The following is a 24,884-nucleotide window of genomic DNA, read 5'->3' as shown; positions in this document are numbered from 1 at the left end:
AAAGAAAGAAATCAGGAAAGGTATGCATCAGGGCTGTATCCTCTTACCACAGGTGGTCAATCTCTGTGCTGAGCAAATCCCCGAGAAGGTGGATTGTATGAAGACTATCTGTTTGACGATTCACAACAGTTAACCGATGGTTTGGTTTGAAGAAGATTTTAGGTTTAAGGTGTAGAGATTATTTCCAGGCAACAGTTTTGGGGTGTGGTGGTTATGCGGTGGGGTGGTAACTGCAAGGCCAGCAGCTCAAAATTAGCAGTGACTCTGGGGGAGCACCATGGGGCTTTCTGCTCCCGCACAGAGTCACAGTGTGGGAAACCCACAGGGCTGTTCTACCTGTCCTGTAAGGTCACCAGGAGTTGGAATTGACTTGATGGCAGTGAGTTTTTTGGAGTACCGTAATTTAGGAGCCTTGGGGGCACTATGGGCTAGTTGTTGAACTCCGAACTGCAAGGTTGGTATTTCAAGCCCATCAGCCCCTCTGCAAGAGAAAGATGAGGCCATCTGCTCCTATAAAGATTGACCGTCTCAGAAACCCTACACAGGGTTTCCAGGACTCAGAATCAACTCGGTGGCAGTGGGTGCCATATTTCCAAGCCCTGGTAGCATCTTAGTTAAAATACTTGGCTGTTAATAACCAAAAGGTCAGCGGTTCAGACTCACCAACTGCTTTGTGGAAAGAGGTGGCACTCTGTCTCCATACAGATTACTGCCTTGGGAAGCCTACCGGGACTTCTACTCTGCCCCATAGAGTTGCCCATAATCGAGGGGTGGCACTCGATGGGGCAGCCAGGGATGGAGCTCAGTGCACAGTGAGAATTAGCTCAACAGAAGTGGTTTGGTTGGGGTTTGGTACCATATGTTTCATGGCCGTCTACTGAACTTTGATACTGAATGTGTAGCTGGGTGATTAAGTGAGCGTTTAATGTGGCAAAATAACCTGATTGAGAAATCAGCAGTGTGTGTTTTTCTTGGCTGTTGGATCTTCAGAAAAGAATGTAAACCATTTCTCCCCACATCCTCCCAGGAGGTTAGCTGGGACTTAGAGTCCTGGAGGCCAGGGAGGTGGGGGTGGGGGAGACCTTACCTGTGGGCAGAGGCGGTAACACCTAGGAAGAGTGTATTCACAAGCAGTGGAAGTTAGACCCAACTAGAACAGTCCTGCCCCACCCACCCCCACCCCTTACCCCCTACTCCTACCCCCTGGGGGACAAAATCGGGTGAAGAGATGGCTGTGAAGAGATTGGAAGAAGAACCCCTGTGACTCCCCCGCCTCCGTGCAGAAGCAGTGCCACAGCGAGGGGGCCCACGCTCCGCCTGTGTGCAGCTCAGCGAGCAAGGTCTCCGGAGGCTGAGGACCCGCGCTGCTCCTGGATTCACAAGGTCAAGGCCTTTGTTTGCTTGCTTTTTGTTAACGCTGGTGAGCCCAGGGAGGAAGCGTTCGTCATAGTAGACGTTCCACCAACTGTGGGTGATATTAGGGGCCAGATTTAAATAGATGTGGAAAAGTAAAGAAGTTCCATCATGTTTCTCCTATTGCGTGTCACTCCTCACTTAAGTACCACGCCATAAAAAACTCTCCCGCGGCCCCATCTATGTCCCTCCATGGTCACTGACTGAGCACTTCAAGGGTCTTCTTGGCCCCCTAGAGGTTGGCAAGATTGCAGGCTCAGTCTGCTCCTCGATCAACCCCTTGGAGTAAGAGACCGGTGCTGGGTCAAGAGAAGTTTGGAGGAGAAGCACTTGGGTTAAGTGTTCAGCGGTGAAGTGAAAGGTCACAGGTTCAAATCTGCCAGCTGCTCAAAGAGAAAAAGATGTGTCAATGGACTTCAGTAACGATGTACCGTCTTGGAAACCTATAGAGCCCTCGTCCTCTGCCCTAGAGGGCCCCATGAGTCGAATCAACTCAGTGGGTTTAGTTTTTCGGTTTTGCTTGTCGGTTGGTTGGTTTTGATTACTGGCCAAGGCAGATAAAGGTGGGAGACGTGGGATCTTTCTGTCTTCCTAACGAGCTTTGTACATGTGTGTGCCTCCACATCCTGATGAGGAACGGTCCACGAATCACTAGGTCTTTACCATGTGGGGGTGAGAGCCCAGCATCTGGAGCACGCGGGCAGTTAAGCACCAGCTCATGGCAACCTGAAGCAACTCCAGCTTCTCCCTGATGCTCTGGTCAAACCAGACGCACGCCCAAGGCTCCGGCACCTCCGCAATTCGCTCCTGCTGTTCCCTCTACCTAGGAGGGTGTCCCTCGTTTCTGCCGATTGAAATCCTCCTCATCCTTACAAGGAGCTCGGGCATAGTGGTTACGCACTGGACTCTCAACCACCATGAGGTCGGCGGTGCACAACCACCGGATGGAGAACTACCGTCTCGAAAACTCCCAGGGGCCATTCTATCTGCACTGTTCCACGGGGTCATCCTAAGTCAGTGTCAGGATCGAATTGACGGCAGGGAGTTTGACTCACCCTCTAAGGGCCAACGGAAACCACTCTCTGCCACAAGGCTGTCCCCGTCCTTTGGTGGGACCCTCCTTCTCTCCTCATGGCCTTTGATGTCAGTCATCCGAGTGCTGGCCACATGCTCCCTGAAGGCAGGGGCTGGGCCTCATTCCTCTCCATGTTGCAAGTCATGGGCAGCCCAACGTCCGTGGGACTAAAACTGGGACCTGGGCCTCGCCTTCGATGAAGCCGCAGGCTATTTCGGGCTCTGGGACGGGCAGGGTGAGGCAGGGACCCATGGGACTTGAAGACAAAAAGTCCTGAGTGGGAATTTGGCTGTGGCTTCACGGGTTGGAATGCCTGCTCATCCCTTGACACCTCCTCATCCAGCCTTGACAGGAGAGGAAGATACTGTTGCTTGGGACGCTCTTCAATCAGAACCTTGGGTCCAACCTTCTGGTGTGCGGCCTGCGCCCTATTTCCCACTCCTGGTCTAGAGAGTGGTGCTGACCCTTTGCCTGGGCTGTTTGCAGCGTGGAAGGCCATGAGCTCATGTCGGAGGCTGGGAGCGCTTTCCTCACCGCTGCAGAATGGGACAAATGCTGAAGGTGGGGGCGCGGGTGCGGGTGGTTAACTCTTTTCCGGGGGAGGAGGATGAAGCTGGGTTGGTGAAGTCTTCTACTCTCAGACAGCTGCCCAGGCAGAGCCCCAAGGTAGGAGGGAGCTGGACGGAGGCCGTCCAGATGAGCCAACACAGCGATGGGTGAGAACCCGGGTCCCCCACGGGGAGGGCCAGGAGGATGAAATGGTTAAGGTTTGTTGAAAACCAGGGAGAGTCTCTCCTCCAGGGGCCCAGCTGGCTGCAAAGCCGGAGCGGAGGCTCCAGGGGTGACGCAATGGGGCCCGCCCTGCACACCAGAGAGGGTGAGCAAGGCAGGCTCCCGCCCAGCAGCAGCCTCCACACCACCCCGCTGGGGCGCCCACCAATCAGCCTCAGGGCGGGGCAAAAGGGGCAAGGAGACGCTGAGGAGTTGCAGCCCCTGCCTGTGGAATTCCCCTCAGACCCCAAGCCCTTGCTGAAGAGACAAGCCTCTCTGCTAGCCCCCAGCAGGCAGGGAGTGGGTACCAGGCTGGCCAGCTTCATCCAGCTCCTGCCGTTCCAGGCAAAGAGCATGGCTGTCCCTCTGTCCTAGGCGCAGGTGGCAGGCAGGGGTGCAGGGAGGGGCCGTAAGAGGACAGTCATGATTCCGGGAGCTGAGCAGGCAAACGGGTCCGTTCACCAGCGGGCCCACGCCAAGCTGTTATGGGAGAGGCTATCTGGCCAGGGCGGGGATTGTGTTCCTGAAGCTTCAACCAGGCTCAGGGCAGCCCCAAGGGTGAACTAGTCTCTCTGTGCCCTCAACCTGCTCCCCACTGTGGGGGTCTTGGGTAGGGAAAGCATGGCATGACATGGACTCCTGAGAGGGCCTTCTCCGTGTGGGGGCACTCTGGAGAGCACGGACATGGCCTTGGGGGGATGCAGACTTAATGCCAAGGTCCTGCTATGGACGGTAGGCCCCATGAGGACAGGAATGGTGTCTCTGCTCTCGCAGAGCACAGCTCTTGACTGGAAGCCGGGCTCAAGACAGCAGTGACCGGGCAGGGGCCTAGCCCTCTCCTGAAGTCTAACGCCCAGTTTCGCCATTTCTGGAGGCTGCTCTTTTGGGGCCAACTCTAACACAATCTTAGGCTCGGAGAAGTACACAGAGTAGCTCAGAGAGTCATCCAAATAGATCCCTGGGACACTGTTTACGATGACTGGATGCCTTCTCGGCCTCCACGTTCATGGGCGGCAGCTTCGAGAGCTGAAGAAAGATACATCAGGGACCCTGCTCCAACCGAGGAAAAGGCATCCAAGGTCATTCTGGGGGCCTGCTGGACACACAGGAGCCAGATGGCGGGGCTAGGCGGGGCCAGGGCAGTGGCATTGGCTCGTGTTGGGGTGATTCGGGGAAGCTCCATCGATAGAAAACAAGCACTCAGCACCAGCGATGATCACCCTTTCCTGTAGCGCACCCTGGTCCTTCCAGGAAGCCGCCAATCAGAGAAGGCCAATCCCATCCTCGAGCTGTAGCCTGGACCCACAGCTCAGCAACTCACGTTTACATAAGATTTGCAACGTGTTCAAAGCTCTTTTGTGTTTAGAATCTTGTTGGATTAGATCTTCACAAGCCTCAGATGGAAAACTGGAAGCCTGTTTTGCATGAGGAAACTTGAGGCCCACGCAAACCCAGGAACCCAGTGGTCAAGTTGGCAGCAGAGACAAGATGTACACCCACATCTCCCCGCTCACCTCTCCTGATCCCTTCCACCCCAGGCTGCCTCCCCGTACATGAGTCACCCATCACGAGCTCTGGACACTGGACCTCTGGGTCCCCTGTCCCCGTCTCTGTTTACAGCTGGGGAAGTTGGCCCCATGGAATATATATTTGCGTTCTCTCCTGGCAAGACCTGGTGCTATGTTCCAACCTTGCCTGGGCTGCTTGGAAGCCATCCCTACCCTGACACACACACTTGATTTACGTGGGGCTAAGCTGGAAGCAGCAGACAAGCTCACCTGTCGGTGTGCTGACACACCTGAGAAGCACGGAGGATGGCAGGTATGTGGCTGATGGTAATGTGCTTTTGAGGTGAAATGCAATCATAGCTGAGCACCATTGGCACGTCTCTCCGAAGGTGTGCAGGAATGAGCTACCACAGACTGATAAGAATCAGAAGTGAACTTAGGAAGTGAACTTACCATGGTCACAGGATGGTTGGTTGTGTTGTTGTGGTTTTGTTTTTGCCCTATAAAGACAGCATTCAAAATAACGAGTCTGATCCTACCAAGCAGAGCAGGAGGAGTCAAATGGGGGAAGGGGAGGGATGCTCCTCAGAAGGGCTAGCACAGCAGAAAGCTGGAATGGGCAGGGCCAGCAGGGCAGGTGTCCTTCACATAGATCACAATGTCACCCATGTCCCTGGAGTTGTGTGACAGAGGGGTTCAGGGTCAGAACAACCATTAAGGGGGTTGGCATCTGCAGGGGCTCCAGGCCACTGTGCCCTAAAAGAAGCCCTGATGACACAGTCATCACAAGTTGAACTGTTAACCACAAGGTCAGCAGTTCAAAACCACCAGCTCCTCTTCATGAGAAAGGCGGGCTTTCTACTCCGGTAAAGAGTTACAGTCTCTTTAGAAAGAGAAACCCACAGGGCAGTTAGGGGCGCTCTGAGCCCAGCCGGCATCAACGCCATGGCCCTGAGCCTGAGCTTTTGAGTGCCGCATCGGGTCACTCGTTACAGCATTGAATGCTGCTTTTGAGTCAATGTGCCTCAGTGCTGCCTTACCCCACAAGTCGGTGGTTGGCAGTTCAAACCCACCAGTGGCTCCATGGGAGAAAGATGAGGCCGTGAAGATTTGCCGTCTCAAAACCCTGCGTAGAGTCCCGCTGAGTTGGAAGGCACTTGATGGAGGGAGCCCTGGTGGCACGGTGGTTGCATGCTCAGCCACTAACCGAAAGGTTGGCGGTTTGAAGCCCCTATGCTTACGCAGTCCCGGTGCAAAATAGGGTGAGCTGTTTGCCGGGTCACGTTCAGCCTCACGGAACTGTCCTTCGAAGGAAAAAACTTTGGGGTCCGACCCTGTAGAAACCATAGCCTGGGACCCCCATGCAGCAGGTTCGCTCTGCCCTAGAGGGTCGTGACGAGGGGAATGAGATGGTTAGCGCCCACAGAGCCTTCAGCGGCGCAAGCAGGTGTATGATCGGCTGTAAACGGATCGGTTTGGGGACCCACCCAGTAGCTGTGGAAAGAAGGAAATCTGCTTCCGTGAAGCTCTGGGCCAAAGGAGAACCCTAAGGTGCAGTTCTACTCTGCAATGCACGGCATCGCCGTGGACTGGAAGGCAGCCAGGCCACCCAAGATTTCCTGTCACTTCCCCCACCAGACGGCTCGTCCTCAGCGGCCTCCTCTTCTGCTGTTATGGTCAGATTTATGATCAGCGTAGTTCACATAGAAGGAGGGAAACCTGGGAAGATAACCGCCTCTTGGTAGCTTTCTAATCTCACTCGATTCGTATGCATCTGCAGGCGCTCATTTCAGTAGCAGGGAGCAGCGGAGTGGCCCTGTCACCGTGTGTTCAGCCTTGAGGGACAGCATTTCACATTCTCAGGAGCAGAAGTGGGGCCTGAGCTGCAGGAGGCAGGGAGCCTACAGGGAGAGTCCAGTCTCTCTCTGGTGGGGGGCCCAGAATAGGTGTGAAAAGAGCCAGCCCCCTAGAACTACGGGTGGGGTGGGGTGGGGGAGAAGCAGTCCAGCTCTGGAGGGACTTGGGGAAAGTGCTCTCTGCAGATGTGGCCAACGCTCAGTCCTTGTCTCGGCAGCCCCTCCTCCAGACCTGCTCCCATGCCCTAGCACGGAGGCTGGTGCTACCACCACCACCATAGCCTGGAGTCACCCTCCAGGTCTGGACTGAGCCCATTGGGCCCTGCTCTGCCCGCCCCACCTGTGTCAGAATAATCAACCGCTTGAGATCCAAAAGGGCAGCATTGACGGAGGGCAGAGGGCGAGGAAGGAAGGGGTGGCGATAGGAATCACAGGCAGGGCATGGGACATGGGACAGGATGTTGAAGGAGTGGAACTGATGGTCACCTCTGGAAACCTTCACCTAATACACAAGAAGAGTTTACCCCCAAAAAACTTTTTTTCCCCTTAAGTTGGTTCTAGTAGCATCTCCCTTTCTGAAGGCGTCTGAGACCAGGCCTACTCCCCATCCGCAGAGAAAGACCAGAGCCCTCATCTCTGTTGTCTCTGTAAGCCCAACCTGTGGCGCCACTCCCAGGCCCCTTCTGCATGCATCAGCTATTTTATGAACTGACCATTACAAGAGTCCATGTGGAGGGTACGTTGGGGATAGCCAGGAGAGCGCCTTTGATGAACCAGAACAAGCCCGTATCTGGTACTCAGGGCCACTACACATCTGGTGACAGTAGCTCCTCCATCACCTGCCTGCTCACTCCACTTCTCTCTCTCTACATCAGGGTCTCCTCTGGTCTCCAGGCCTGCCGGAGCCGACCCCTGGCCACACGCAGCACAGGTCCCTGGTCTTCTTGAACCCTGGATGCTGCAGAGCACGCTCATCTCTATGTGAATTGTGTGTTGAAAGCAGTGGGCACTGAGTCTGGGGGGTAGGCTGGGTGATTGAAGACAAAAAATTCCCAGGCATCCATTAGAGGCAAGTCTCTAAGCTGACCCTGAGGGGTCATCTGACGAGTGCAGAGGAGGCATGCAGTGGTTCTCCCCCCTATTGTGTTCTCCCCCCACACTCCATGACCAGGTGAACTCTTTGGCCCTCAGCCCACACTTGGGAGTGGCACTCATACCCATGCCCTCTGCAGTGGTTTGATTTCCAGGAATGCTCCCCCGCCAGGCCCGACATGAACTATAGGCTCTCTCCCCCTCCCATCTTCCAGCCTAAGCACCCCCAGTTCCCCTTGGTTGCCCTCACCAAACCTCTCCTTGGGCCACACTTTCAGGAGACCTGCTGGTCTCCTTTTCCTCAGCTGCTCAGGCACTGCCTCCTCTCATCATGGCCCTATCTTCACCAGGCTGTAGCAAGCAACAATGTGAGCTTCCTGCGAGGCCAAGCCTGGGGCTTGGTCCAGGAGGAGACAAGCAATGGCTGAAGGTCAGTCTCCAGGAATCTCACCATCTGAAAGCTACACTTCACAGTGGGGCTCTGAGACGGAGAAACAAAGCAATGTGATTTTTCAAAAACAAATCCAAACGTCAGGTGTGTCTATGCATTTTCTTTTTTTCCCTTCTCTTGTCTTTTCTTCTCTTTTCATCAACTACTCTCCAGCTCCTGCTTCTCCATTCAAAGACCTGATGGGTTCTGCCTCTGTTCTGCAAGCAAGTAGCTCTGATCTCAGGGCTCCAACAACCGTTTGGAAAAACCCACAGGATGAAAGTGAACTTGGGGGAGAACTTAGGGGGCAGGCACCGGGCAGCCAGGAGTTGCCCAGCTGTGCAGAGAAGAGTCTGGTTTTGCCAGAGTCCATAGAGGAAGACAGGGTAAGGTGGAGGGAGGGCAGGGGAGTCACAGAGGGAGCTGGATTCCAAGGGAGCCTGGTGGGGTGGGGTGGCCAGTGAGAAGCCCGAGGTGGTAAGACAGCCAAAGTAACTTTTCAAACCCTTTCAGAAATGTGACCCGAAACTATTTGCTGGGTGATGTAACTGCTCCCCTGTGACCCACAAACCTTCATTAAATGCTCTGTTACATGTTACAGCCTTATTTTTGTGGTTGTTTTTGGGATACGGGCAGAGTTTGCAAGAAGGAGGAGCCAGGCTCTGTATTTGAATCGACAGCAGGCACTAAAGAAACAGTCACAGGACCAAAACTGTGAATTAAACTTCAGAGGAGGCAGAAAATGGGGGCCAGAGGCAACCTGAACATCTAAGCCCCCTGGGTAAATCAAAGATACCGGACTTTCCACAGGACATGGAAGTACCAGCCAATGTCATTCCAACCTCAAGGGACAGGCCACCTCAGCGGACATTTGGGTTGCACACAGGCTCTGCCTCTTCCGCTGGACTTGCTGGGTGGCATGGAGCTGATTCCGACTCACAGAGAATCTACGTGCAGCAGGGATGGCCCATGGGCTTCTCTTCGTTGTCATCTTTTCGGAAGCAGTCACTGGGTGTGGGGTGGGTTCAAAGCATCAAATGTGCAGTTAGCAGGAGAGCACTAAACTGTTGCACCACAAGGGCTCCTTCCAGCAGGGTTAAACCTTGCAAAACATATGATGAGTCACCCATGCCTTAGCCATCCAGGGTCTTAACATCATGGCTAACTTATCTTCCTTGCCACCACCTCCCCGACATATACCCCCCACAAAGGAATATAGGGTCTAGTAAATGTGTGTGTGAATGGTCCCTTAGTGGCCCGGGTGCCCACTGGGAACTAGCAGGGTCTAATGCTCCGGGGTGGCATCAACAAGAAGACTTTCAGGATGGGCCTTCTCCCTCCTCCTTCCTGCTTTCCTCCCTCTAACCCAGCAGCCCCTAGGCCAACAGCGTCAGCACAAAGACCAGCTAGGTAGCCCGAAGGTCTTGTAAACAGGTAAGGCCCAAGGGGAGGTGCTGTCCACAGAGATCACAAAAGCTTGTGTGGTAACAAACGGCTCTGATTTTGCTCTGCCCAGCCTGTGGAGGCAGAAGAGGCAAAACACTGCCCCTGGGGAAGTCCCTTGGACTTCTGGTCTAAAGAACCTGGAGCAGGCACAGGGAGAGAGCGTCACTGTCACTCGCCCAAGGATTTCCCTAGGAATGGCTGTAAGCTGTGAACTGTGGCGCTCTGATCGCTGCTCCCAACCTTTATCTCCGACGTCCTTCTTAGGGCGAGCCGGGAACGCCGCAGTCCAAGTACCCTCCATCAGGTGGCGTTCTCACAATGACCACGAGTCGCTCGCAGGACTGATGGCGCCACCTGGCGGTACAAAGTACCCTAACTCACCCCGGGAACTCTGCGAGAGAAGGAGGCGTGGCTTCTGTGGGCCGGCCCGCACAGCCCTGCCCAGCTCAGGCCCGCGTGATGACGTCACGCCAGATACGGTTTCTCCCCGCCTCTTCCCCGCTCCCCAAGAGCTGCCAGTACTTAACGTGGCGTCCCCGCCCTCTGCCCTTACTGTGCGTGCGTGCCTGCGTACGGCGGAGGTAGCTGCGCGGGCCGGTCGGAGAGCCGCGCCGCTGCCTCTGGGTGCTCCTTCCGCCGTCGTCGCTGTCCCGCTGCTGTGCACCGCCTAGCTGACGAGGCGTCGGCCCCAGCGCTTCGGAACCCCACGCAGCCGGGCTTGGATCCGGGCAGGCGGTGGGCGAGCGCGTGTCGGAGGACGCCGCGCGGGCGAGCGGACGCCCGTGAGGGAAAGAGGCAGGGGCGGCAGGTCAGGCGCGGGCCGGGCCGGCCGGGGGATGTCGATGCCTGACGCGATGCCGCTGCCCGGGGTCGGGGAGGAGCTGAAGCAGGCCAAGGAGATCGAGGACGCCGAGAAGTACTCCTTCCTGGCCACCGTCACGAAGGCGCCCAAGAAGGTGCGGGGGCTCGGGGTGGAGGCGGGGGCCCGCCGGGCCTCGCGGAAGCGGCGCGAGCGAGCCCAGGCTGCGGCTGGTTCGGGACTTTGGGGACGAGGGCCTAGGGTGCTTGGGGGGCGCCGAGGGGTCGGGGCGTGACGGGTGAGCGGCCCCAGGCCCACCCGGGGCTGAGAAGGCCGCCCCTGACCTCGCTTTCCTTTGTCCCTCGGCCCTACTCCAGGATCTTTCTGAAACCCTGCAAGGCCTTACGCTTTGCACTGACTTTACTGGGTGAAGGGCCTCGGAGCCGGGAGTGGACGGGGCGGGGGTGTTGGATAAACTCAGCCCACCCCTAGGACCGGGCCCGGGGGTGGGGGGTGGTCGGGGGTGCCGAAAAGCTTCCCTCAGGTGGAGAGTGTAAATCCGGCCGAGCTTTTTCGGGCAAGGCGTGGAGAACAGCGGTCGGTTTATCTGGCAACTGCACCCGCTCTCGATCGCTCGGAGGCCAGAGGAGAATGCGTGGACCCTGCGCCTTCCTGCCGGCGAAGGCACGGGGGCAGCGTGAGCATGAAAAGGAAACTATGATTTTCACCCTCGCCCCCCTTCCAGCTGCTCCGACATCTGTACGGAATTGCCGTCCGGAGGAGGCTGGTGACAGCAGACACTGTCATCGATGGGTACGGGTTGATCCAGGGGGCGAGTGAATAGATCACTTGGCTAGGCATCGCTTGCGGAAGGCGCTTGGGTGGGTTGGCGGGGTGGGTGGTAAAGAAGGATTGCTCATTCTTGACTGCACTTACTGAGGCAGAACAGGTTTAGTCTCCTGGCTGTGGGTTGAACGCAAAGGGCACCTTTCTAATTCTCTTGTGGAGGATTACATTGGATCCTTTGGAAGCTTGAGTCTTAACCAGCCCTCCGAGTGGTGGACCGGGATCCCTAGTGCTTTTCGATCATGTGCTGCCAACCACATCCTGACTTTCTACACACCTGGCACCCAGTTCACAAGAGAGGAGAACTTTTGCAGAAAGGTGACCTTTCTTAAGAACCCAGATTAAAAAAAAAAAAAAGAACCCAGATAAATATTTGCGTCCTGTACAAAGACTTTCAAGGCTACCTCTGACTGACTGTAGTGCTTAATGGGATCAGATCCTAAGTTAGGTTTACAGGAATCATTACAGTTCTTAAAGGGCTTGCATCTGAACTAGTTAACCTGTCTTAAGTGGGAGAGATGGCTTTGGTGGGATGGGGGTGGGAGTTGTCTACTCCACTGTTCCATCTGTCAAATGCAAGCTTGAGGGAGGGGGACGTGTGTGCTGTCTTTTCGTAGTATTGGGTTCTTACTAACAGTGGTTTTTAAAGGTTGGGCAAAGGCCCCTTCATTCAAAAGCAGCAGTTCTCAACCCGTGGGTCACGACCCCTTTGGGGATCGAACAACCCTTTCACGGGCATTGCCCAATTCATAACAGTAGTGAAATTAATCGTTTTATGGTCTGGGGGTCACCACAACATGAGAAACTGTTAAAAGGGTTGTGGCATTAGGAAGGTTGAGAGCCACTGTTCTAAAGGTCTTGATTAGCCATATTTTCAGTGATATTAGTTTAGCTTTGTTGAGGCTATAACTCAGTCATTTGAATAGATCTTTGCAAAATGCGTATAGGTTGTTGAGCGTACCATAGATTTTGAGTTAGAAGGAAGACTGGGAAATCCCTGACTGATAACCTAATTCCCTGGGTTCTTACTCCATATTAGCCCATTCTCTCCTGTTTGGTTGCTTTGGGGTATTACCAGTAAGTGCTTTTCTTACTTGCCCCCCCCCCTTTTTAGTAAGCTTTTATTCTTGAAAATGCCAGTGTTGAAACAAAGTTTATAAGGTCCCATAAGGATGGGACTCTTGCGTATCCTTGTGTCCTCTCTTCCTAGCATATAGAAGGTACTCAAATATTAATTGCTCACCTGACTGTCAAGTAACTGAGATGTCAATATGGCTGCCTACCAGGAATAAATATCCTTTTCCCTTCCCTGTTCCCAGGAGGAATTTTGCTAATGTGTATTATTGTCAGGCCAAGTGTTAATGATTTTAGAGACCCAAATTCCATTAGCAGAAAGAAGCAGTCCCTGCTAGCAACGTGGGAAGGCCCTGTTGTGAGTTTCCATTTGCTGATAAATGTACCCTCATGTCCTTGTTGTTAATTTTGCTCTTTCTGAGCTTTCTTGTTTAGCTTTCCCACAGCACTTATGATAAAGTACCTTATAATGACTAATTACTCTTTCCTCAGTGATGAGAAAAGGCATTTATTTAATGGGTCAGTTGAGGACTAGTTCAAGGTCATATAGCAAGTCCTAGGCAATCTGTTTTCAGAACTTCAGCCTAGTTGGACGTTAGGTGACTTGAGTCACTTTTGTGCCTCTGCCATGTGTTAATAAGGTGACAGAGCATGGGAAAAATCCAAGGAAGAAAGTAGTTTGTCATGGGACTGCTGAACGAGGGGAGAAAAAGACTTCAAACACGGCCAGCCTTCATCCAGGTAGGTTCCAGTCTGGCTGTAGACCGAGAAATCCTTGAATCATTCCAAGCCGAAGGCCCCTGGGAAATTAGATTTCTGGTACCAGTCAAAGGATATAGGTTACTTCAGGGTGACCTTGATGGTCCTGAATCAGATCCCAGAGTAGCTCTCTGGTGAGCTTTTTATTAATTTTGTTTATTTGATTTGGGCATGTGTGGATACGCATAAGCTAAAAGTAGAGATAACTGGATTTTCACCTATAATCATGACTTGGTTTTGTATGCCCTTGGAGTCTAGCATCGTGCTATGTAGATGATAGGGCTCCTTGTGTTGGCTCAGAGCTTGCCTTGGGTTTTAAGAAGCCAACTAAACAGGTATTCTATTTAGCAGATCCGCTTCTGTGGAGTTTTCTCGTCCAGCTGATACGTGTTCGCTATTTACAGTAAGTGGAAATAGGGACATGTTGGAAGCTAAGACAGCAAGAATGTTTTAAAAAGAAGCCTGTTAGTATATTTATACTCCATCTTTTAAAAAAAAAATTTAAGGTGGTGAGGTAGTTAGTTCAGGTCTCTTGCTTTCTGATGGTCAAACCAGGGTGCAGCTGCCTTAGCCAGTTCCCTGCTTCAGCTGGCAAGGCTCACTTCCTGCAAGACATCCCTGAGGAGAAGCCACATGGACCTACCCTGATGCAGCCCTGGGTGCTGGAGCAACTGTGTGGAAACCCCTGTCAGTGCTGAGATGCTTACACATTTACTGACTCGGCTTTCCCCCTTACAGTCTTCATCATTGCATCTGTTTTGTGAGATGCAAGAAGACTTTGTGGATTGATGTTGGACATATGGGTTAATGGGTTAATGTTGGCCTTGTGGTCTTGGGCAGCACAGGGTTGGGGTGTGTTCTTGATGCGTACTTAACCTTTATATAAAACTCTCTCTTATATATATATGAGTTTCTGTGGACTTGTTTCTCTAAAGTACCCAGACTAACACAGATGGCTATAACACAAGGTAGACATTGAAAGGGAATTCAGTAAGTGTGTGGGAAAATTCCATTACATTTTAATGCCATTTTCTATGATGTTTTTTAAGCCTTGCCCCCCAGAACAAGTAGGAAGCCTAAGATGGTTGATGACCTTAATTATCATAAGCTACTTTTAACTTCCTTAGCAATCAGAGCATACAGGGAATCACAGAGTTAAATTCTCATTAACAGACATGATTATGTATATACAGTTACTCAGGAAAACCAATTTTCCTGGCACTAAGTTCAAAAGGAAAATTTCAAGGGATGGTATTAATAGCTAAACTGATACAGAAGGGATGGCTGTTTATGACTATTAATGGTGGTTTCAGATCTTCTTACCAGAGTTGAGGTGCAAAAGGGAGTATACATTGTACCACCCCTGAAGAGGCCCTTATTTGGTGTTGGCCTGGGCCAATCAAACCAAATATATTGTCCAGCTCACCACAATATTTGTCCCTCTTTTTCTGCTACTTTGTGTTGCAGGGGTGATGGCTGTCCTTGGACCTTTGGAAGTTGACATTGTGCCAAGTTGATTCTTTTCTTCATAAAGTAAACCCAAATCTTTGACACGTTGACAAAACCTCCTGAGATAGGCACGTTACTCTGGAAGGGCCATCTCACAACATTTTCTCTTCTCTGAACTTCTGGGCACTTGGGAGCCCTGAGTGACTTGGTAGGCAGTTGACCAGGATCTGTGCCAACTGACCATTACCACCAGCAAAACGGGGAGAAGGAGAAGGCAAAACCCCCTTTTTCATAGTATATTCTTTATCTGAGTAAAGTGTGTGTAATTATAATTCGTTCTAAGGGTCAAATGAAATTTAGGAAGCTGACCAACCCAGGCCCTAGTAGATTTATTTGCTTGCATGTTAATCTGACAGGTGATACCTGGAATGGTCTTCTTGTCCTTGGGGTTATTTTAGGGCTAATTCTTGGTGCGGTTTTTTAGCGTTTACACCTGTACATCTCAGATTCAGTGAGAAGAGATTAGATTTCTCCATAGATATTATCTCTTATCAAATTTTCTCTTATCTGGTTACTTGGACTCTGGTGTTCATATTACTTTGTTCCGAGTTCCTCCCAACTTTTACTTCCGACAGAAATCTGTTCATTTGACTATATTCTTTCCTGCCAAGGTCACAGGTGTGCACTTTCCCCCCGGGGAAGGGTCCTTTAGATCCAACATGTATCCGTATGGAATATTCTTTAAAAGATGTTTACAAAGAGTATTTTGATGCTTAGAATCTTGTATACCTTTAGTTGCCTATAAGTTTGTTCCTGATAAGTTTACTTTGCTTCTTCAAATAGTTAATGATCTGTAAACAATTTCAGTGCCTCCTTGGGGACTGCTATTTAAAGAAACCGGTTAGTAAAAGAGAATCATACCTATCCTTTCTCAGTTTAAGGAATTTGAGTATGAAACTTTTGTTTTAAAAAAGTGTAGTACCTATGCTAGGGATAATAGTTCAGAGCACCCTCACCGTGTACATGAAGGATAGCATATTTGCCCTTAAAAAAACCAACAAACTCACTGCCGTCGGTCAGTGCCTCATCATAGTGACCGTGTAGGACTTTGTGGTTAACAGTCCAGCACTTACCTGACAGCACCAGACTTCCAGGATCCTTGATTACATGAACCAATTCCAAGGATTCTTTTTAGCTGTGATTTTTATCTTCTTAGGAAGTTCCTTTCAGATCTTATCCCTGTGCACTACCAATTCCCTCTCCCAGGTACTGTTTCTCTCTGCTCTAAACAGCCTGTTCCTAATTAAGTGTAACTGGTTTTCTCTCCTGCATAAATGGGTGGCCTTTGCCCCACCACAGTTACAGCACTAGGGTGGAGCACCCTCTTGGTTGAGACTCAGACTACTTTACTCGTTTCATTTTTGTCCCTGTGTCTGTTCAATTTTTTCTAAAGAAGTCGGCCTGACAGCTTAACCACAGAACATATATAATGTACAGTGTGTTAGTAGTTTGTACGAGGGTATTAAAGCTCTCTCTATCAAAACAGAACATGGAGTTTTTTAGCTACCAACTGGTAAAAAGCAGTGTGTGGACTCTGAGGGTAAGATTGGGGAAAGAACTTTGACAGACACACAGAGGGAAGCGTGTTGCAAGTATGCTCGTGCTTTTATGCAGCAGAAGCCCCAAAGCCTCAGTTCATATGCTTCTTGATTAACCTGTAGGGCAGCCACATGATCTCATCTACCAGCCCAAGCCAGTGAGCTCCTTTTGAACATTCTGTACTCAGCTGTGTGGTGGGCATGAGTCTGGGACTGCTCTCTATGCCGTGCTGTTCTTGGACCCGCCTCAGGCTTAGTTCTTTACAAACTGCAACTACCTGGCTAGAGCAAGCCTCACTGGTTGCCATTTTCCTCTCCTGAACCTGTATGTGCACGGTGGTATCTAGGATCCCACAAGGTACTCAAGGTGCCAAGAAGAATACACTGGTGCTGATCCACAATGCAGCGCTGTGGGGAGTGGCTGGTTACTATGGTGTACTCACTTGGGTCTCCTGAATTGAAGCTCTTCATATCCCTGCGCATTGTACAACGACGGGGTTTTGCAGATTTTGTGTTTAAAGTAGTGCTAGCTGCCATGAAGTTGGCTTCCTACACACAGTGACTCCATGCCCAAGTGAACGAAACCGAGTCAGCTTTGCACCATCCCAGGAATCACCTGAGCTGTAGGGTTTTCATTAGCCAGTTTTTGGAAATAGATTGCCAGATCTTGTCTACAGTTCTTCCAATATTTGCTCATTGTAATATGCTGAGCTCTGAGACACTGAGGTCGCCATGGGCATAATGGAGATGACTTTATTACCTGAAGTCAATCTTTTGGACCTTTGCTTGTTCCCATTGTGGTCCCAAGATCCTAAAACTAAACATGACCAACAACAAATGATCAGGAAAATCATAGTGTTCCCTCAATGACTACCTCTGCCCTGCCTGCTGCCCAAAAGGCTTTCAAGACACCCTATTGGCCCTCGCACGACTGGTCTCTTTTTGGAGCCCTAGAAAAGACCCTCCCCATGTGTTCTCCAGTGGCACACGCCTCATCTTTATCAGGAGGTCAGTGAATACACCTGGGCAAATCTGGAAGGTAGAGCTTTTTTAAGTCGGTTTCTCTGTTGCCTGTGTATGTGGGAAAGCGCTCGGCATTCGTTTAATTAGAGACTCCAGAACAATGGTTCTTAATCTTTTGAGTCCTTAATCCCTTTACAATTACTTTATGAAAATCATGGTTCTTTTCTCAGGAAAATTCAGGAACATCCTTTACAACGTGTTCAGAGGATTTATGTATGGGACTCCTGGACCCGGTGAAGAAGTCATAATTAGAAAGTCAGGCCTCTGATCCATAATATCTCTTGCCTTTATAGACCCAGAACTGCTAAAAGATGGAGATTCCAGCTTGCAGTTTGTCCTTGTAACTTGAAACAAAGCTGAGGTTCTTGGTATTCTCTGTCACCCCATCTGTTTGGGAAACTCTTCCATTTCCCAAGAGACTTGGTAAATGCCTTGAGGGTTCATCTCAGGAACTGGAGCACACTGAAACCAGCATTTCAGCAACTTTTGGTGGCTTTTGTACTGTCTCGACCCCACTGCCCTCCAGAGCTGATTCCATGGGAATGTTGATGATGGGGAGCTCACATACTAAACTTCAGTGTAAAATCTAAACAGAATAAAAATTTGTTGTTGTTTTTTTTTTTTCAGTATCATCCTTCTTGAGCTGTTTTAAGGACTGGTCACTTGATTTCTCTAGGTCAAATTTACTGGAGGCAAGGATCATCTCTTAGACAGATATTTTATGTAGTGTGTGGCACATAATAATATTCATTGACAAAAAATGAGTTGGGCCTTCTAGGAGAAAATGAGTTGGACTTGGTGGCTTTGACTCACTCTCCCTTTTTGTTAGCCTGGGTTGTTTTTGCTAACATAGACCCCTCCCACACGGTTGATAAGAGAGTATCAAGAACTGCAGTCAAGAAATTAATGGGGTTCCCAACAGCTGATAAGAGCCCTTTATAGTGTCAGGAATCAAAGCCAGGAGAAGCGACTTGAATGTGGCTTCCAATTTTTGGGGCCAGCAGTATGGAAACAAGTCATTGGACAAGAAACTTGGGGCTGCCCCTGTACATAATGGGGATACATTTTCCACCATCAAAACAAACATTTTAAGCCCTCAGCATACTCTGCCGAAGGTTGAAAATGATGTTCTGGTTTATAGATGCTCTTGATTTAAGGAAGGAACCCTGGTGGTACTGTGGATTAAGCACTGGGCTCGAACTCACCAGCCACTGGATGAGGCCTTCTGCATCCATGGATGGAGATAGACAGCCTTGGAAACCCTGTCCTGCGGGTGCCCTGAATTGGAATCAACTCAAAGGCAGTGAGTTGGGTTTAATTGAAGAACAAACCAGAAGGCTCTCAGGGTGCTTGAAGTTTGGGACCACTAATAAATTGAATAGTTTCACTTTGGAATGTGTGATAGAGCCCTGAAAGAAATCAAACAAGAGCTTTCTCTGCCCAGCAGTGCTGAGCAGTCGTCTAGCTCTTTGATTTCTGGGAGCTCAGACTCTAGTTGACACTGAGGATGTTATGTGTGTTGTTTCCTTAAAGTATGGGACCTAAGCAGGATTCATAGGAAAGAGACACCTTCAGAACTGTTAACTGCTGTGGAACTAGAAATGCTTCTTCACGATGGCAAATGTGTTGCATTTGCTCTGGCAACTAATTCAGTTTCCTGATGGTGATCAAGTAATATCCAGCATGCATCTAATTAGTACTTGAGTTTTAGGGCCTACCTTCTGAGCCCCAAACTTCTAAGCAAATAAGATTCCTAATATTCCTTCTTTCTGAGGAAAAGCCCAGCTGGCTTTTCCTGCTGGACTAAATGAATTGTGAATGTTAATTATACCGATCAATACAGTGGCCTTGGTAACAGACTTGTAGCTGCTGTAGAATCTGTTTACTTGAGATTTATTTGTAACAGAAGAAAGACCAAGCTGGTTGGGGACATGATGTTTTAAGTTCAATAAACTAGTACGTCCAAGAAAACTGCATGCTGAAGGGACTGACTTTGTGGCATTTCTAGTGGGGGGGAGGGGTGTGCTGGGGATGGGTTGGGGGAGTTCTGGTTTGCAAAATGAGGGTGGCAAAGTCTTGGTTCTACATAGGTGTGGAAAGGGTGTTTATCAAGAGTGAAAATTCAGTGGAGAGAATCCATGTTGGGCAGCACCTTCTTACTCTATCTACCTTGTAATTCGGGATGGATAGTTGGGATTAGCTCCAGCCCTTGCACTCAGGAACAGCAGTCCCTCCTATTGGGGAGTGGGGGTTCCGAATTCTGCACATTCTTTCCCTGAGTCCACAGGGAGGAGATTACCTAAGTGCTGGGCATGTTTGGAATGAGAACACCTTGCCAAATTTTACTGAATTGGGGCTGACCCATTGTAAAAATTCTGTCTCCACCTTCCTTTAAAAACCAAACTCACTGCCACAGAGTCAATTCCAATTTATTGCAACTCTATAAAACATAGTAGAACTGCCCATGTGGGTTTCCAAGACTATTAATTATTTACAGGAGCAGAAAGCCTCATCTTTCTCCCCACAACTCAGGCAGGCTCTCCTGGTTATCCTCTCCTGGTAAACCTTTGTGACTCCACTGACAGGTGGAGTTGGTATTCAATATTCTCCTTCCTTTGCCATACCTATTTTCTCTGAATCCACAGATCTAGCCATTTGCTCTCTGTGTGTACCTAGCTGCTTTATCCAGACCCTGCTGAAGTTGGTGTGCTCATGTTTGCTTTTCCAGCTCCTGCTTAGCTTAACCTGGGCACCAGCCTAGACCTACTGAAATAGCAAGGGGACGGGGACATGTTTGTGTGCACCGTTGGAACAACTTCCTGAGGTAGTTTGATAGATCCCAGATTCATAACCACTCCTGGATTCTTTAGCAAGGCAAGGCTGGCCAGATTGTGAGACAATCTGATAATGGAATGGCAGTGCAGCTACCACCATCTAGAATGACTTCAGCCATGAAGAAATCTTGTGCTCAATGTAAGAGAGAACCCTCCTGCTTTAGGAAGTGGATTTGAGGTATTTGTTGACGGAATGAAAGAATCAATCTTGATGTACAGGATCTATTCTAGGCATTTAGGATAACATCAGTGAACAAAGAAAAGACCCATACCCTATAGAGCCTATAATTTTTAACGTGTTATAATTTGGGGTGTGTTGGTCTGGGTTGACTAGAGAAACAAATTCATAGACACTCATATGTATATTAGAAAGAGCTTTATTTACAAGAGCTATTGAATATTGAGAAAACATCCCAGCCCAGTCCAAATCAAGTCCATAAGTCCGTTATTCGCCCAGAGATTGTCTGATACCAATCTATAAATTCCTCTTCAGACTCAAGAAACCCATGCAATGACATCGAATGCTGGAAGATCATGGGCCAGTGCATGGAAAGTCTTGTGGATCCAATGGCAGTAGGGGCATTTCAGCGCTGGTGTGGGTGTCCACGTGGCCCCTCCAATTTCAGGGATCTGGCTCCATCCGGGTAGCTCCATCAGGCTCATCTTCAGTAATGTCTCGCAGGGAGGAATTGTGTGTGTGTGTGTGTGTGTGTGTGTGTGTGTGTGTGAGTGAGTGAGTGTGTGTCCTGCCTCCAACGAGCTGTTTATCTCCTTAGGGCCTCCAAATGAGGCAGTTAAGCTGTGACCTGATTGACAGGCTAAACTCCACCCCTTCACTCTTAAATCTCAAATTGACAACAGATTATGTAACTACCTCATGGGGGACTTCAGTTTAGTGTAGAGGTTCTTTTACCCGTTGGGGATTTAGAACCATATCACAGATAGGTATGTTTCCCAGAAAAAAATGTACCAATACATTAAAATAATGCCTACATTGGGGATGTTGGCAATCTGAATCCTATATGTGGACCCCAGATTAAGAGTTTAGAATGCTTGCCTAAAATTGAGGATGTTGTATCTGGTACAAAGTCAGGCTCTGACATGAAAGTTGGAGGTTATTATCTCCTAACCAGACACTTTGTAGTTTCTTCAACTACAACCAGTACCGTTTACAAAGAACTCAAGAATGTCTGCCGGAAAGGAAACATAAGGTATGGCCAGGACTCCCCTAAGCCAACAGCACATCGTGATCCTACTTGAAATGCTAAGAATGATTCTGGTTCCCTGCCCCCACTCCCAGCTCTAGTTTCTGGCTAGCTGAGCTTCCTAGATTAAACTTAAGGTCAGAATATGGGGTTTTCCTTAACATGCTAGTTTATATATAATAAACAATCACAGGAAGTTCTGGTTGAGGTATAGAAACTGAAGGAAATAATCAAAGAATAACATCTTGAGAAAAATGATAGGGAAAACAGGAGAGTAAAGCTCAGAAAGACAGTTGACTAAGCTGGTGAGCCTTGGGAGCCAGGAGACCATCTCCACCGTAAATCATCATGGAGCAGATCTGATCTGAGATTTTTCAGCCCTGACGGAGTTCTATTGCTTTATTTACGCTTTATTTGAACATTTTGTGTTTTAGGTACCATTTACACAGAAAATCAGTTTCTTGTTTAACAATTCATACACAGATTAGATAAAGGAAGGAAAGGGTGAATAGGACTCTGTGTGTATATGTGAAGGTACAGTTGTATATACATGCTGCATCTCAGAACTTACTAAGCAGCCACACATTGGCCATGCTGTGCTGACTTCCCCTGCATTGTATATTGCTTTTCTCTTCACCAGAACTCGTGTTGTGCGTATCTAGTAAATGATCTTCCTGCCTTCCCCTCCATCCTTCCGTTACCATCAAAAGAAGGAATCCTGTTCTTCACTTTTTATTAAAGTGGCATCATACAATAATTGTCCCTTTGCTACTGATTTTTTCACTCCGCATGTGATGGCATGGACGTGCCATCAGTCTTTATCGTTGCATGGTACTCCATCATGTGTATGTAGCTGTTGACGGGCACTTGGGTTGTTTCATCTTTTTGCTGTTGTGTATAATGCTGCAATGAGCATGGGTGTGCGCTCTGGCACGTAGACCCAGGAGTCCGCTTGCCGGATCATATGGCTTAGCTGTTTCTAGGTTTTTGAGGAACCATCATGCCATTTTCCATACTGGTTGTGCCACATTACAATCTGTGGCAGTTACATAATCTTGTCAATTTGAGACTTATGAGTGAAGGGCTAGAGGGTAGCCTGTCAGTCAGGTCACAAGCTGATGACTTCATGTGGAGGGGCTAAGGAGATAAATAGCTTGCTGGAGGCGGGGCACATGCTCATTCCCTGGGAGACATTGCAGCTGACAAGACACATGGAGCTACGCTAGTGCCCTGAGCTAGAGGAGTCACGTGGAGACCCACGCGAGCATTGAGATGTTTCCACTGCCACTGGTTCCACAAGACTTTCCACTCACGGGCCTGTGATCTTCCTTCACTTGGTGTCATTGCATGTGTTTTGTGAGTGTGAAAAGGACTTTATAGATTGTATCGAACATATGGGCTAATATCAGACTTATGGACTTGATCTGGACTGGGCTGGGATGTTTTCTCAATATTCAATTGCTCTTTATATAAAGCTCTCCTTATATACATGAGTGTCTCTATGAATTTGTTTCTCTAGTCTACCCAAACTAACACACAGTCCCACCAGCAATCCATAAATAGAGTTCCAATCTCCCTACAACTTGCCAGTATTTGTTGAGTTCTCTTTTTTGATTAGTGGCCATTTTTGCAGGTTTGAGTTGTATTGCAGTTTGATTTGCATCTCTCTAATGGCTAATGATCACAACCAAACCATCGCTTCATGTTTTCCTTGGCTACCTGCTTCTCATCTTTGGTGAAGTGTCTGTGTCCTTTACCCATATATGGATTGGATGGCTTATCTTTTGGTGGCCGAGATGTTCCCATTTTCTATATAGACATTAGGCTATTGTCAGATTTGTCAATGCTAAAAAAATTTTCTCCATATACTACTTTGTACACCTTTTTTGATTGGTAAAGTCTTTGATGAGTTTTTAATTTTTAGGAGGTCCCAGTTAACTCATTTAGCTTCTGTTGTTTGTGCACCTTAATTATATTTGATAGTGTAGTTATGCTATAAGTTAGGGCCCCATTTTGTCTCTGTGTTATTCTAGGAACTTTATAGTTTTATGTTTAACATTCAGGTCTTTCATCGATTTAGAGTTAGTTTTTGTGGCTGGTGTGAGATATGGATCCTGTTTGATTTTATGCAAATAGATAATCCAGTTTTGCCAGCACCATTAAAAGAGACTGTCTCTTTTCCTACTGAAGGGACTTCAGCCCTTTGTCATAGATCAGCTGTCCGTAGCTGGATGGGTTTACCTTTGTGTTCCCACTTCTGTTCTATTGGTGTAAGTATTTGTCATTGTACTAGTACCAGACCATTTTCATTACGGTGGCTGTTTAGTACGTTCTGAGATCAGAATGTGTGTGATCTTCTACTTTGTTCTTCAATAATGTAGCTACTCGGGCCTTTTCTTTTTCATATGAAGTTAAAGATTATCTTTTCCGGTTCATTAATAATGTTGGGTTTGGGATTAGGACTGCATTTTATCTATAGATCACTTTGATGACTACTGACATTTTCACACTATTAAGTGTTGTAATCCATGAGCACGTGTTTTTCCATTTGTGTAGTTCTCTTGATTTCTTGCAGTAGTGTTTTGTAGTTTTCTGGATATATATCTTTTATATCCCTGATTGGAGTTATTCCTAGATGTTTCATCCTTGCAAGGACTATTATAAATGGTACATTTTTGTTGGGGTTTGTTTGGGTGGGTGGCTGGTTTTATGTCTTTGGATTTTTTTGCCTTTTTAGATTGCTCATTCATGTAGAGGAATCCAACTGATATTTATATGTTGATCGCATGCCCTACCTCTTTGTTGAACCCTTCTATTACTCCCAGTAACTGTTTTGTAAACTGGGATTTTCTGTATGTAGAGAGACCATACCATTTGCAAATAGGGTAGTTTTGCTTCTTTTGGAGTTTTACCCCAATTTGGAGGAGCCCTGCTGCTGTCGTGTGTTACTGCTAACTGGATAGTGAGCAGTTCAAAACCATCGACTGCTCCTTGGGGTAAGATTGAGGCTTTCTACTCTGGTAAAGAGTTACAGTCTCAGAAACCCAGAGGAAGTTTTACCGCAGGGTCACTATGAGTAGACATTGGCTCGATGGCAGCGAGTTATTATTACCAATTTGGGTGCTCACTATTTCATTTTATTGCTCCGGTAGGACTTCCAATCTAACATTGAATAAGTGCATCAAACATTGAATAAGTGCAGTGGTAATGGGCATCTTTGGCTCGTTCCCAATTTCAAGGGGAGTGCTTTCAATCTCTCTGTTGAGAATAAAGTTGGCTGTTGGTTTTATATATATGCCTTAATTATGTTGTCCACTGACTTATTTAAAATAGGACTTAAGATGAAAAGGGATGGCAAATAGGCTCTTTTTTATCAGTGCTTAGATTTTGGTGTTTGTTTTTTTTTAATCTCTTGTTGTTTCCTTGTCCCTGAATTTGTTGTCTCCCCCCTCCCTTTCCCCCACCTCCTCCTCTCCCATGCCACCGACACCAAAAGGAAATGGCGAGACAGAGAGAGAGAGAGAGAGAGAGAGAGAGAGAGAGAGAGAGAGAGAGAGAGAGAGAATACTAATAGTTCCCAGTCTAACTGCTGCCCTGGTCCAGAGTAGATGAGTATCTATCTCTCTTTTAAATAGCGAGCAGGCCCTGCTATAATCAATTAGTCCAATTCCCCTTTCTTTCAGGGAGCCATATCCCAGGGCCTGCT

At 48.7% G+C, this 24,884-nt stretch overlaps 1 protein-coding gene across 2 annotated transcripts in view; it reads left to right on the top strand.

Annotated features, from left to right (window-relative positions):
* Positions 1–10,221: 10,221 nt before the first annotated feature.
* Positions 10,222–24,884, top strand: part of AHCYL1 (adenosylhomocysteinase like 1) — a 47,259-nt gene continuing 32,596 nt past the window's right edge. The window contains exon 1 of one of the 2 annotated variants that reach the window (XM_004699207.4): positions 10,222–10,547. In XM_004699207.4, the coding sequence (XP_004699264.1) occupies positions 10,428–10,547 (120 nt within the window). In that variant the 5' untranslated portion in view covers positions 10,222–10,427. The remainder of the gene's footprint in view (positions 10,548–24,884) is intronic. The other variant, XM_004699206.2, reaches the window with a different exon arrangement.

The sequence above is a fragment of the Echinops telfairi genome, unplaced genomic scaffold, assembly GCF_000313985.2.
Source record: "Echinops telfairi isolate 266 unplaced genomic scaffold, ASM31398v2 ScPeMD7_443;HRSCAF=831, whole genome shotgun sequence".
NCBI classification, from domain to species: Eukaryota; Metazoa; Chordata; class Mammalia; order Afrosoricida; family Tenrecidae; genus Echinops; species Echinops telfairi.
This window is presented reverse-complemented; position numbering and strand designations above follow the sequence as displayed.